This window comes from Xiphophorus hellerii, chromosome 5 (genome assembly GCF_003331165.1).
Source record: "Xiphophorus hellerii strain 12219 chromosome 5, Xiphophorus_hellerii-4.1, whole genome shotgun sequence".
In the NCBI taxonomy this organism is placed as follows: Eukaryota; Metazoa; Chordata; class Actinopteri; order Cyprinodontiformes; family Poeciliidae; genus Xiphophorus; species Xiphophorus hellerii.
In genome coordinates this window covers 1,922,367-1,937,578 of record NC_045676.1, presented here as the reverse complement: position 1 = coordinate 1,937,578, position 15,212 = coordinate 1,922,367, and the positions used below count along the sequence as shown (strand labels likewise).

Here is a 15,212-nt window from a genome sequence, read left to right as displayed (position 1 = left end):
GTGTGGTTTAGGGACGTGTTTGGTTCGGTTCTGTTGTGAGGAAGCATTACTCTTGGATTTGGATCTTGGATCTTGGGAGAAACAGTTTGTTCCCTTTCTGCTGGAGTTCAGCTCACAGCTTTTTATTTGATAATTCAGTGTTTTGCCATTCTGTGTTTGAATTTACAAACAGCTGACCCAGATCTACATTTTTACCAAAGTCTTTCAGTTTTGGGACAACTCACTGTGATTTGCAGCATTATCGCTGTCATGTTTGCTATAAGCCACAAAAGCCAAAACAAGGAAAACAGGCGTCTTGTTTGACTGAAGGACCATTCATCCGTTCCCCACTGAAGGATCTTTTGCACATTAGGCCTCTTAACAATGTCATGGCTCCTAAAGAGTATTAGCCAGAAAGCAGCTGCTTAACAAAAGCTTCTGGACGTCTGGTGGACGATTTCAGTAAATGTGTTTTGGATGTCTGCTTTTAAAAGAGCAGATTATAAAATTATTGATTAGCTAGCTCAGGAAATAATTTGTGTTTAATAAATGACTCGGTTGTCCTCATGTTGTTTGCTTTAAAAACTTTGATATTTTAGGTGCCATCAGGGTTCTGTGATGTGATTGGTTGAAAGCTGCAACATGTTGATTTAGATTTTATCCACTTATAAAATGATTGTAGTCAGAAATGTTTCATTGACCAAACTAAAGACTAAAACATGAATAAGAGGAGGGAGGAAGAGCCTCTACCAGCCTCTTTATTAGGTACAGCTCACTAACGCTGGGTTGGACCCACTTCAGTCTTCAGGATTGTCTTTTTTTTCACAGCATTCAGAAGATTCAACAAGGTGTCAGAAACATTGCTCTGACCTACATGACCATAAAGGGATTGACATGGTCAGCAACAATATCCAGTTTGGCTGTGATGTTGACCCAAATTGTGCCATGAAAGTTTCCCCATACCACGATAAAGCTGCTAGTTCTCAGGTGACTGAATATGTTCAAAACAGACAAGTTGGAGCTACCTAGGTATATTTAGCACTGCTAACTAAAAAGTTAGTTGCACTAACCCTAAAGGCCTAATCATAAACATTAGTTCTGCAAATGCTAAATGCTACACCAACACAGTGTTTACTGGAAGCTAATGCTAAAGCACTAACCTCAATTCAAATAATCTGTTCTTGAAAGACTACAGAAAAATTAATGTAGGGTACATTAAATGTGCTAAACATTTTTAAAGTTAGCAAATTGCTGAACAAAAAAAGTTCTCTACTATTAGTGCTTTAGTGGAAACATGCCCACCACCGTTTATGTCACAAAGACATCTGTCCTTTGTTTGATGTAACAGAGAAATTATGTTGCTGAGAACAACAGAACAACTAAAACGAAAGCTAACCAAAAGTAGTTTACAAAAAAGTTAGCAAAAGCACAACTGTGCTATTAGTGGAAGTTAGCCCATTACTGGATATTATTAATTATAATGATACAGTTTCTTGTTATGTTCTTTGACTAAACTTCAATGGAAATCTTTGATTTATTTTATCCGGAGAAATTATTTTCAGATTTTAATATTGACCTGATACGAACGCTGGTTTAAAATGATGGACTCTAGATGTCAGCTGTGTTTTCCCCACCGGGTCAGGTCCGGGTCCCGTCTTCCTCTGCAGAGTGCAGACGGACCCGTCCTCCCCCATGTGGGAGTCAGATTTGGAGGGATTGGAGGAGGCTGCTGCCTGCGCTGCAGAGGCCACAGGGGCTGATGCTGTCAGACAGGCCCAACTTTGTTTACGTGGCACGGCGGATAAAGTTTCAGGCTCACGTCGGAACGGCCAGTCGTGTTGAGGAAGAACAGGAAGGTGGACCTCGTTTCTCGGTGTGTGTTGGTCTTTTATAAGTGTAGGAGAAACGTCTGGGGGGCAGATGTGTTTACAGACCTGTTAAACTGTCACCGTTCGTTTGGGTCGTGGAGTTGGGTGGCTGCTTGTGGCATCAGAATCCTCTTTGTCAAACCTTCAACATGCACACCTCCCATTAAGAACCCATAAAACCTTTATTATTTAACATAGCATTGCGCCCTTAACTGGAGTAAATGCTATGCAATCACAAAGCAGTGAAGTTGGGACTTTAGCGCCACGTCGCTGGTGTGTTTACGCAGTGGAGACTCAGGCGTGTTCCAGTGAAATATGGAGGAGGTGCTCATTGTGGAACAGACACGGTCTGGGATGGGGTAGAAACTCGGCCTGTGGCGGAAACCCACACCACATTCCCATCCTGGACCTGGAACCATCCATCATGGCTAACGCAACTCTATTTCATCCAGCACTTTCCAACCCAACGTTCTGGATAAAACAGATCAAACTGTTAGCGACAGACTCAGAAAAGAATATTTAAAAACATGTTATAAATTACTGAAATCTGAATTCTTTAAATTAAAATGAAGGAAATGGAATTGGGAGTATTTACATTTTTTAAATTCTAAATATTATAAATGTTACAGGAAAAAGGAGACGCTTGTGAGAAACTGCAAACTGGATATTTTGTGGCTTTATTTAAACAATTTCTAACAATATATATATATTTTTTTAAAAAAGGACAGATTTGTGGAATTCAAAGATTTATCAACTGATTATATGTCTGCAGCTCCTCCAGAGTTACTGTAGGCTAAAGGTTTCCTCCCTGCCTACCTGAGGACATATTTGGATTCCCCGGTAACTGTTGCCAGGGACAGGGACACTTTGGTTTCCGTCTTGGATTTGTTGTCTTCATGGCCTGAACTCATGGTTTGTCAGCTACTGCAGCATTTGCACACAAATTTAATTCCTCTTTCTGACTTTCGTTGCAGATAAATTGCTTCACCTCTTGTTTCTCTTCTAGATAAACTTTTTGTCAATACTCAGATTCTGTTAGCGCTTTGACATTGTCCGTGTCCTTCTTGTGTGAATATTTTCTGTTTGTTTGCTTTTGGCAAATCGATAACTGTTTGCTGTACATCTCAGTCTGTGTGGCAACACCTTATGTCATGCACAAGCCTGACTGAGGCAGCAGGTTTAGCTGATTGGAGCTGATGGGTTTCTGTCAAAGTCATGACGCTCTTCTGTTTCTGCCTCGCTCTGAAGCTGCGCTGCTCAGGATTAACTGCAAGGATTGTTGACAATTTTGCATAAAAACACATGAAAAAAGTGACGCAAAATGAGCTTGCTGCCAGATATTATTTTTGAAAACATTTTCACAGGTTGAACAAATCCTTGAAAAAATCAATCTATTTGTGAAACAATTTAACCTTAAAAATTTTTAAGGTGAAAAACTGAGGAGGAAATGACTAAAATATAGATGTTTTAAACATGATTAAGATAATTGCCAAAATTCTAGAAATCACATTAAAAACTGTCAAGATATTCAGCAGATAGAAAAATCAAATTAAGTTACACTGATGATTTGGGTCAGCAAAGATAATTAATATTTTTAAAACATACCTGATTAACTTTTATACCTCAGAGTGACAGAAAACAACACATCGCCCATTTCTCCTCTACTAATCTGTTTTGTTTTTGTCAAAAAACTTCTTCCTGCTGTGTTTGCAGCATTTAAAGTAACTGATGTGTTAAATAAATGTGTTAATACATTTTTCCCATATTAAAGCAGATTTTCATGTCCATTTAGACATGAACATTTTATGCATTGTTTTATCATCATTAAGCTTCAATAGAACAATCAGTTTCATAAGATATTCTAAAATTTTAAAGTCTGAAGAAGGATTCCCTCTGGAATCATATTTCTGTTTATTTCCCAGGACAAAATGAGAAAAAAACCCAACAAAGTTTAAAAAATAAAATCTAAATTTTCTACTAATAAAACTGGGCAAATCTAATATTTACTGATTAAGGATGAACTTTATATAAAAATAAACAAAAACAAACATAATGTTGGTACACAATTTTAACTCTGATCGATCATTTTTGGTGGCTTTTGTTTAGTGAACATCGTTCAGTTTAGAGAAATATTGACACATTTGGACAAAACTCTTTTTCAGCTCAACAACCATCAAAGAAAACTAATATTTTGAAGATCATACTATGATGACATACGATGTGGAACATGAGGTTTCTTTGGCTAAACTTACAAGTCTGGCTAACAGCAGCTCAAATGCCAAACCTGCTGTGTTTGTGTTAATTAAATGCTTTAATGTGTTTCTAATGTAAAACATTCTTTATTCTAATGAATTTTTAGATTTTAATTGATTAAATGCTACTGACATAAACTGTAGAGTCTTGTTGTCGAGGCTCCACTGGGATATAAGTTACAGCAGAAACAGATTTAGGTTCCATGGAAACAGAGACTTGATGTTACCGTTTGTATTTATCGTCTGTATTTGGGTAAATTTCCACCCAGTAGCAGAACATTTGGGTCACAGCTGCTTCTGCTTGTTAGTGGCTTCATCACAAACCTGTGAAGAATTAAACCTCCTGTGTTTGTGGATGAGGCAGGTTAACAACGGCGACATGAATCAGATGTTGAGCAGAAGCCTGGTGTGTTGAAAGCACGGCTGCAGATCCAGATTTGACCCTTGCTGACCTGGAACCAGCGTGTTTCTGTCTCTCTCTGGAGGATGACGAGTTTGGCTGTCATTGTCTCACATCAACGAAGGAGCTGCTGGCCCAGCAGATTCTGTTGCAACTTCAATTAGGATTTAGTTTTTTAGGAATCATAAGAAATTTTAAAATATATTTCATTTACCTACAATGAAAGATAATCTACTGCTGAAAGCTACAATAAATTCAGTTTGATTTAAAGTAAAAGAGAGACATTCATGCTGTCAATAAATTTTCATTTAAGTCTGAAAAAAAATGCATATAAAAACAAACATGTAAAATAAATTTATTCTGTACAGATCAAATCCTGCAATAATGAAGACTATGTCTTTTATTCTTCTGCTATAACTTTTTAAATGTTGTTTCGCTTAGGATTCTTAAGGCCCTTGTTCATTTATTATATTCTGTTGCAGCCAGAAAAACAAATTTGTCTGTTATTTTTGATAGCCTTGTGCAGCACGTTGTTGTATTTCTTTCACTATTATTTTTCCTCCTGTTCAGACAGGACATTTTGCTTATTTGCATCATGTGATTGCCATGAAAATATCACTGCAAAGTTCAAAACATGCATGTGAGAAATCAATAAAAATGGCCAAATTGACGTCTTTTAAAAAAAAATTTGGACAAAAGAAACTCTAAGATATCGATAGGACTCGATAGGATGTAAGCTATAATGATTTAAAACATAAATAACATGATAAAAATGTTTTCATTTCAAAGAAATAATTTCATATTACCTATAGATCGTACAGTGGACTCCCAGTATCTGTAGAAGTCGAGGACCACAAATACTTGAAGCCTCCTCTAAAACTCTTACACACCAAATATACCTAAATATGAATTCATACGCACTGCCGACGCCATCCTGGCTCTTTGGCAGCAGCTAACATCCATCCTGGATGCCAGGCTATTGTATGTCAACACGCATTGCACTTAAATGTTTCTGCTTCCCATCTACATCTAACATATTTTAGATAAGTTCCATAAAAATATCTGTGAATAGGTTAATCTACAAAATACATGTGTAGAAATGAAGGGGATTTGGTTGAACATCAAGTCTTGTCTGGGGTGCTGTTGATGTATTTCCATTCTGAATAATGAATGTACATTGGGATGAAGACTCTGAAACTCACACTGTTCTACCAAAACAGGATCGGCTATGTCAATTTTTTCCCCTTCAACTTCATAATTTCAATGTACTTATTTTAACCTCTAACGTTGGTATTGCAGTTTCCTGAGCTGCACTTTTTGGACTCTTTTAGATACAATACAAAAACTTTAACCTTCGTACAAATACTAACATAAAATCTCATCCAGCTTGTTTTTCTTCTCATTACTTTAGTGCTTAATTTCTGTCCACATTCAGGAAAAGATGATCATCAGGCAGACGCTCAGAACAACCTGATTTCTGCCTGGTTGACCTGATCTGTACCAAACTCGTACCTCCACCCGGTCCTCCACCTCCTCTGTGTGACTCCTGGTGAAGGAAATTTAATTTCCTGGCTGGCGGCTCCTGTTGTTTGGAAACTGGACCTCCTCTGGCATTCCAGGAGTGATGAGAGAAATGTAGAAAGAGATGCTGGAAAGGTCATGTTGGAACAGTGTGAAAATGGGCGGCGAGGGTTATTGTGGTTAGACGCCCTTCATCCATTCGTCCATCACGCCCTGATGAGTTGGGCCAGACTCTGGATCCAACTCTGATTTATCTCTGCTGACTGTTGCTTCTGTCTTGCTGTGACGCTAAATAATTTCTTTCCTTCTTTCTCTGTTCTTCTGCTCCTCCTTCTCTTTGTCTGCAGTGTGGATGTACGGCTTTACAGACAGCCCGAGGAAAGAGGCCTCAGGTAGCCTTGTGTGTGTGTCTTTGTCAACATGGTCAATATGCATGTGCTGTGAGAGCTGCGTCACGTTTGTTTGTTCCTCTTCACACCTCAGCTCTCTCTGGACATCTGCTTTGCATGTCCCATCTGCTCAGAATCAGCCTCTCTGTCTTCCTGCATGCTGTTCTTCCATCCAGGAGAAACCTGCCTGGTGAGACAGCAGCTGGATGTAGAGCCAGAGCCAGAACGAGGACTGCAGCAGGGATGCATGTAGCATACCAAGAGCTTAGAAATTCAGTCTGTTGCTTTGTCTTTGGTCGCTTCCCTTGATCTCCTGCACGTCTGTATGATTCTGTACAAGAAGTGAAAAGAAAAGTATTTCTCTTTCGGTGTGTTAGAGGGAGTTATCAACCACAGTCAGCCACAAATATCTAAAATCAGCAAATACTTGAGACCCCCGCAAAACACTTAGATCTGCCCATTCTATCACTTCAAACAGCAAATATAACTTAATATTAGTAATGGGACTCTATTATAATTTTTTATCAAGTTAATTGTAGGGACTTTAATTAGTTGGAATTAATCACATTTTAATCAAAAACGTTATATTGACAAAATAAGCAATATTTTCAATTCAAAAACCCCTTTTGCTGCTAAATTATTGAAAAAATAGACATATAAGTTCTACAATAAATATGTTTATTGTTTTCAATCTGTTAATTAGTTTATTCAGTCATCAGATTTGTGAAAAGTGTTATTCTATCCGTTCGACTTTCCAGTGTTTCAGAGACCTTTAATCATTCATGGAGCTTCTGTATAAATGTGGCCTGTTGACGCTGACATTAGCGTTAGCTGCTACATGTTTAGCATTGAGATGCTATTTTAGCTTCGCTGATAGGTTCAGAGCCTTGTGTGTCAGATTTACAGACATGATAGAAATGAACATGTAAAGATTTCATTAAAAACACTTTAAGAAAAAAACTGCAAAAACATCCGTGGATTCTGAACCATGACAACTCAGGGATCCACTGCTGTTCTTTGTTATTGCAAACTGTGACCTTCTACTTTTTTGTTGTTCTAATCTGCAAATTAACACAAAACATTAGTGTGGTTCTGTTTTGTACAACAGTTCCTCATAGAGACGTGGCTGAAATTGTCTCTTTTTGCAAATAGAATCCAATGACACTAAATAAGCATTTTAGCTTCTCTCCAAAAATGGTTAATTTTGAAGTAAAGCTTAAAAGAAATACAAAAAGCATTACTTTAGATACTGGCTTTGCTGTAATTACAAAAATAGTCCCACCATTATGTTTACATGAGCTGCAGTTAGAATATTTATTTTCTATTTTCCATGTTACAAAGCATGTTCCTTGGCACTCATTATGCCACTCTTTCCCTTTTATATGTTGAAACCGTGAAAATATTTATTACTTGGACTACTCCCCTGCCCTGGAAGTGAGTCCTCCTTTCTGCCCATGCTCGCCCTGTTCTGCTCCGACCCTCTGCAGATGAAGCTGCAGCCCAGCTGTGTGTATCCTCATCTGCACACGAGCTAACAGAGGCTTGGCAAACTCCAAGGAGTTCACGTTTAATGTTGCTTATTCCAGATATGTCCTGATCATTAAAACCTGCTGGCATGCATTATTCAGAGTGAAGCTTGTAGTGAAATATTGTTGGGCATCTCAGCTACCCAAGAACAACAAACTTTCATTTCAAGGCTCTAATTAAAGTAATTATTTACAGCTTGGCGGAAACCTTTGCATGCGCCTGTAAATTTACCAAAACGCGGAATGTTAGAAGATTTTATGATTCATGTAAGTTCTCAAAAAGGCATTTTTTATTATTACTGTAACATAAAGCATGTAAACAGTTGGATATGTGCTTCTTTTTATCCTCAGGCTTTAACTTAATTTCCACCAGCTTCGCTGCCTGATCTTTACTTCATCATTTATGTTAAAATTCTTAAAGAAAACATAGAAACTCCCAGCTTCACCCAGTGGGGAAGTAAAGTTATGGGCTGTTCTTATTCCCTGCCAGCTCACTTGACATTTAGAGATGTTTAATTATATTTTAAAGCGCTGTGCATGGGGCTTTTATGTGATTCATCCGCTTTCCCAGGGACACTTAATGCACAACTTTGCTCCAATAATCTGGTCTTTTATTCAAACACTGAACAATAAAGAATTATTGTTTATTTCTCTGTATTATTTTCTGAACACTTTCAAAAAGAAAGAAATCATTTCCGGACAAAAAACAAATGCTAAAAATTCCTTGGAACTCCCTGAAAGTCATTTCCAGCTGACTGGCCAAATTTGTTTGAATAAACTGAAACAAAAAATATTTTAGAAAAAACTGAGAATATAGTGTCAGCTATGCATTTAACTATCTGGTAATAAAACTGTAAACGACAAAACAAAACAGAAAACTTTAAATAAAGTAATCATTTATAAAAGTTGCATAAATTTCCTCTGAAAGATTTTAGAAAAATTCAACCTTCAAATTAAGAAAAGTTCTGCGGTAGTAAAAAGTTAAATTAACAAAAATATTTATTTTTAATCTGTAATGAAATCACCAATGCTAAAATTGCTAACAGCATTAAAAATTAATTTAAATAAATATGAATGAAGCATTTTGTATACTTTGCATTTTTAAATTCTGTGCCCAGGAACATCGGATTAGTAATTTATGAGTTTCCGTTTCCCTGGGGTATGAATGTGACATGACACAGGTCCATTTCCTGCCATTAGGTGGATGAGCTGGATTGTAAAAGAAGCTCTCTGCAGCAAAGCGTGGCGTCTTGGAGTCACAGATTCTCCTTAAATCTATTCAAGCCAGCTGCCTGTTTGGTGGGCATGTCAGGAGCAAAGGGAAAAGCTGTTTCTGTCCTGGATCTCGACTGGAACCGTGTGCTTTGATGAGATTCGGGTTTTTCTCGACTTACACTCTAAGTACGTCTGGCAGGAATAAAAAGATAGGTATGTGGAAAAGCCCCTCTTACCCACTGTTAAGAACAGTGGAGGTTCTGTGATGCTGTGGGCTTGGTTTTTTTCCCCCAAAGATCCTGAAAACCTTGTTGGAGGGCACTAAACTGAAATGAAGTCATCATTTGGGTATTTCAGCAGGATAATGATCCAAAACATATCTTAACACAGAAACAGAAAGATTTCAAGACTTGAATCTGACAGAAACCCTGAGCAGAGCAGCAGGGAGGATAAAACGAAACCCAGAACAGCTGAAGCACAGAAGAATGGTCACGTTACTTTCCTCCCTCTGTTTATGCTTAAACTCTATGACATGTGGTAGAAGATGTCAAAGTGCTGTCCTGCTGGTAAAAAGGGAGTTGTATAAAATATTTACAGCAGTGTCCTTCATCAGTCTTCTTCTTTGGTTTTGGTTCACCAAGTTTGAAAACCTTTCCTGACTCCTAAGTCATGTGTAGCATAGTCTGGAATGCCATCAACTGATAACAGAGTTAATGAATGAAATATGACTGTAACGAACCAGACAAGTGATCTGCAAATCCAAATGAACACAGAGTTCTATACAGGGATTTATTAGAAATGTGCAGCTGGTGAGAGTATGGAAATCTCCACTGACAATACACAGACTCAAACGAGAAGGAACTCGAGATTGATGAGTGATCCTTAATCCGAGAGGAGCTCCGCCAAGGGCTTGTTAGTGTGCAGATCCAAATGACTGAGATCAATTTAGCAACTGAAAAACTCCTCTTGTGCCTTCCCGCACACTGAAGTGCTGAAAACTCTCAGGAGGAAAATCAGGAAGCGGCGGGGAAGGCAGGTGACGTCACAAGACTCTGCTGAGAATCGGAGTCCCAGATTGATCAGATTCAAAACATGGCAGTCAGAAAATCCAATAATGATGAATCCAGGGTTACCTGGGTTTAGATAGGAGATGGGAAAGTTTCATACACAAAAGAAATGAGAGGTCAGAGTGCAGAACCAAGGTCAATTCAAGGGTCTTTAACTCCAATATTTAAGAGGCAGTGAATCAAATCATGAATCAAACATTTAGCAAGAGATAATTGGAGCATTTGATTCAGGTGTGTTGGAGCAGGGATGCATCTAAAGTTGCTCTTGAGGACTGGAGTTGGAGACCCCTGGTGTAGGGCAAAAAGAAAAGGGGGAACCCAAGGCTCATAAACGAGGTCACCGCAGTGAGGACAAGGACGAAATGTTTGGCGTTAAGAATCTGGCAAGGAACTCCTGGCTGGTGGAGCTTACATGGGACAGGTGGAAGAAAACATAAGTTGATGCAGCAGAAAGAGTAGGCGTGGCATGAGCCGAGGTTTTCACATTCTACATAGTTGCTTCAAATTTGAGTTTACGGTTGGAGACAAACACCATAAGGGTGACGGGCAATAGCCGGTATTGTGTTTCAAATATTCATTTTAAATTAATATTTCCCATCCCTTATACATTATAGCCTTAAAGCTTAATGGACAACTTCAGCAGTTTGAGTTTGAACGAGTAAAATAACAGTAGAAAACAACTCTTAAAAGCTGCGGCATGAGAGAGAAGGAAAGTAGGAAAACAAAGTGTCCAAGCTCCATCTAAACACTCTAGCTTTTGGTTTTACACAAACATGGACCCAGCCTCCTTTTCCCCGGGTCTCTCTGCCTTTTCCTTGACACTCATATGTTTCTATTTAAGGCCAGCAGTGCTGACTGCTATGATTGGTGTGTTCACCTCCCCCCGTCCCCCTCAGACTGCCTGTCCAACGGCTGGCTCCCAGAGGCGGTGGAGGGGAGGCTTTTCCTCTCAACCACTGTTGATTTTCCACAGGGAAACTTCACCGTTCTTCCACTCATTCGCTCCCCACTCTTCTCCCGCTCTGTTTATGCTCCTTTTCCTTTTGGATTTGCCGATTTGGTTCACTTATGGATCTTCTGTAGGTGGAAGATGAAGATCCTGCAAACATTTTTCTTTCTGTCCCTGTTTTGGGTCTGACTCCTTCCGATGCTGCTCAGTTGTTGTCTCTGGAACAGCTGTATGGCCAGACATTTGGGACGATGCAGCCGATTTAGGAGGTTGTTTTCCGATTGGACCGGGCGGCGCAGCGGCGGGGAGTTGGGGTCGGCTGATGGCTGCACACCTGGTGCCCTCCAGGGGCGGCGGTGGGGGTTTAGGGTGCAGCAGGCATTCGCGGGGCGCCACGGCCGGCAGGTGGCTGACAGCCTGTTTCTTCCCCTCAGGGATTGACAGCTCAGAGCCCATGGTGCTGGAGCAGTACGTGGCCGTGGCCAACTACGAGAGGCAGGAGAACTCTGAGATCAACCTCAAGGCTGGCGAGACGGTGGATGTGATCGAGAAGAGTGAAAGTGGTGAGTCCATCTGTGTTTTCTTTAAATCTGAATGCTACAACCATCAGAACTTTGCCCATCAACTGTTTTCATGGTTAGGAAATTGTTTTAAAGATGAACGCTGTTTGAGATTTAATGTTTCTTCCTGTTAAACATAGAAGCATAAACACTCATATGAATTTATGCACACTCAGCACCTTCCCAGCCTCTGCTTTTCCTCTCTGCTTTGTTTGGAGGAACCTCATACTCAGACTCTCTTCTGCTTCTCTCTCTCTCAACCTCTGGCTGCGGGGGCTCGGCTCCACCAGGGGGGGCTGTTTGGCTCAGGTCTATAAGTGTGGAGGAAAGACGTGTGAAAGGTGGAAGGCTTTTAAAGTAAACGAGAAGTGCATGTCATATTAGCAACTGGCCCGACTATCATCAATGCTTAATGTGAACTGTAGTTTATTTGCTTTACTTACATCTACATCTCCTGTCACGTTACCAAAAAACTGCCAACATTAACCAGATCCAGTTTGCTTTATGAAAGCTGAAATAAAGTAAGTTTACTGTAGAAGGATCAGCCTTCCTGTTTCCTGTTAAAATCAGCTCCGGGTCAGTTCGCCTTTTCGTTAGCTTGATGAAACGTCCTCATAGGACGAGTAAGTTCACCTTTATCCACAGCATTCTTTTAAATTCCTTGTTGCCAGTTTTGAACTTCCTATAATTTTGTTTGCACTGTTGCTGATTACAGCTAGCTTTTGGTTTTTTCCTTTAATAACAGCTTCCTCTCTGCAGCTTTGTGCTTTATGTAAACGCTAGCGGGACAGGTTTTGGTATAATGCATTAACTGACCACTAAAACATCCCATTTCTGAGACTTCTGACTCAAACTGGTCCAAATGTACTGAAAATTTTCTGATTCTGAACAGCAGGTGATTTTTCAATGCATCTCCGATCACAAAATCATTAGACAGGGGTGTCCAAAGGCAGTCTGGGGGCTAAGTGTCCATTAGACACTTTTAATGAAGGATTTTTGATCAGATCCTTAAGGATGTCCCTGAAATGACTCTTGCTTGTTATGATGTCACCAGAGGCACATGGATGTTGAAACTTGTTCTTGTTCTGCCATGTAGTTCTCTGGGTGACAAACTATTTGAAGTGAGTATTACAGAAACGTTTATCTATCAACTTTAAGATGTTTTGCAGGAAATGGTCTGCTGCAGTGTGACCTCAGGATAAACATGTTTATGACTGTTTGAAGCATCAAATGTTAACTGTAAAGCACTTCAGGAGTATGAGGTGCATCATGAGGAATTTTCCTCTGTGATTCCACTTCCTCATTTCCAGACCTGACCGCATCTGTTCACCAGTCCCGTCTGAAAGCTTTCCACGTTTATCGGAGCTCTTAGAGCAACCAGAGCAACTCCTGAACTTGCCTGGAAGTCTTTTCCAAAAACTGAATTTGTGTGTGTGTTGTCGTCATCTTCTGGGCCAAAGAAGTGGAGCAACGGCATGATGATGATGACATCACTAGGAGGCTGTGCCAAGACAAACACTTCTGAAATCTTGTCAAATATCCCACGACCACCTTCCTGCATGCAGGACTTTGCTGCAGCCTGTGGGACTGTGCAGGCTGACTTTCTGACATCTTGACACTCTGCCTCTTAATTACATTTTATTTTCTCTTAACATCCTTGCCACAACGAGTCAGGAATACCATTCTGCCTTTTAATCCTCTCCAGGACATTCTGCAGGTCGGATCTATTTTTTCCTCAACACATCTTGAAAGCAGATGTTGCATTGCTTCCATATGCTATTATTTATTCCGGTTATTGTTCTCTCATGCAGACTTGATCTAATATATAAGCAGGTTAACTAAAAGGATTGTTGGTGTTTTTGTGCCTGTATGAGACATTATTGGTTCTGCCAATTAGGATTAAGCTCCTGTTGAGAAAATAAAGTGAAAAAGTAAAGAGTAGCTCAGTTCCAGCTTGCAAAGGGAGACATAAAAGGCACTAAAGGTCATTATGAATGAATGGAGAAGGCTGATGTTTGCTGGAACCAGTCTTTAGGGGATGTTTTCCAGATAACTCCTGTTTTTTTCCAAAGGTTTCCACCTCTTAGTGTCCGGACAGACAACTGGAGAAAATCTATCTGCATATGTGACCAGTTAAATATGATTAAAGGAAGGCAGTGACATTCCAGAGATGATAATCAGTGGGCAGTTTGGTTCATCCGGACTTCATTATGAAAGTTTTTAACATCTAAAGTTGTTTGTTTTAGTTGCTAACATTGAAATGGTTTAAATCTAGAATTCCATTTTTATTATGAAGTAAAGTACATATTTATATTTTCAGTTGGGTCAGTTTTATACCCCATTGCTTTCCAAAATAATTCACTGCAGCTTAATAATGTTTGTTAAATGTTAGGTTTTATATTTTGGGTTAAAGTAGACAAATAATGAATTATTCTAGTCAGGCTATATTGGATGCATCTGATGGGAAAATGCTCATTTCAGTCACTGCAAACTTGACTCAATCTTGGAGAAAAAGGCGTTCTCCCTGTCAGTGTTGTTAACCGCAATGATTTGTGAGTTTACAGTTCTGTTTGTTTATGTCATTCTGCAGCAGGTTGGTTTCATGTAAGAAACCAACCCACTACTCAGGCCATGTGATAGAGCACAAAGTTTATTCAGGGAAAATACCACGTCTTGTCCAACTTCATTATCCAAAACAAATGGATTATCCAGAAGTGACTTAATGCTAAAGTTTAACTCGCTGTCCAGCCAGAGGAGCAATTTCTCTGGAATATCTTGAAGCTTATTGCTTCAAAGTTACACATACACTTTGTCACATTTCTAAACAGATCTGACAGTTTTTATGTGGAGTTGTACCTCACACACAGTTCAACCTTCTGCTGGGTTTCCAGATAAAACCAATCTTCTGTTTATGGAAAATCACAGTATTTCTGTTTCTGTGGACGGCAGATATAAATGGCCTGCATGGAAGACAGACATCTCTCAGTAACATGGCTGTGATTGTCAGAGCTGGTAAAGTGCTGTTGCAGGCAGAGTTGGAGCCAAACGGTTTGGCATCGTTTCCCCACCACATCTTTCCCACAGCCCAGGGGATCTGGTGAGACTGGGAGCACTTATTTTCACCAGCTTTGTGGAGCCTTGGCCTCAGTGTGGCAGATCCTCAAGTATGTTCATGAGAAAGCCATGAATATAGATTTTATGGTTTGTTAGAAACTGTGAACGAGACGGCCTTTACCTAATCTTTGTGTTATGTGCTACCTCGTAACATCCTCCTCCAACCTGAAATTGTCCATAAAGACTTTTATGTGCTAAAGTTTCAGGTTAGGCTGCCTCCACTCTGGAAGAAAATGAAGAAAAATCCACCAAAGTCTGGATGATCTTTGCAAGGTCTAGGAAACTTCCTCAAGGGTATATTAGGAGCACACTGAGCTCCTTATCATGAGCAAAAGAGAGTGAACGTTCAGCGAGGATTTAGACCTTGAACTA

General features: G+C 39.6%; 1 protein-coding gene across 5 annotated transcripts in view; it reads left to right on the top strand.

Annotated features, from left to right (window-relative positions):
* sh3pxd2aa (SH3 and PX domains 2Aa) overlaps positions 1–15,212 on the top strand; it is a 91,079-nt gene that overhangs the window by 48,403 nt on the left and 27,464 nt on the right. For 3 of the 5 annotated variants that reach the window (XM_032561989.1, XM_032561990.1, XM_032561991.1), the window contains 2 exons: positions 6,368–6,412; positions 11,601–11,729. In XM_032561989.1, coding sequence (XP_032417880.1) covers positions 6,368–6,412; positions 11,601–11,729 — 174 coding nt within the window. The remainder of the gene's footprint in view (positions 1–6,367; positions 6,413–11,600; positions 11,730–15,212) is intronic. The other 2 variants (XM_032561994.1, XM_032561993.1) reach the window with 1 other exon arrangement.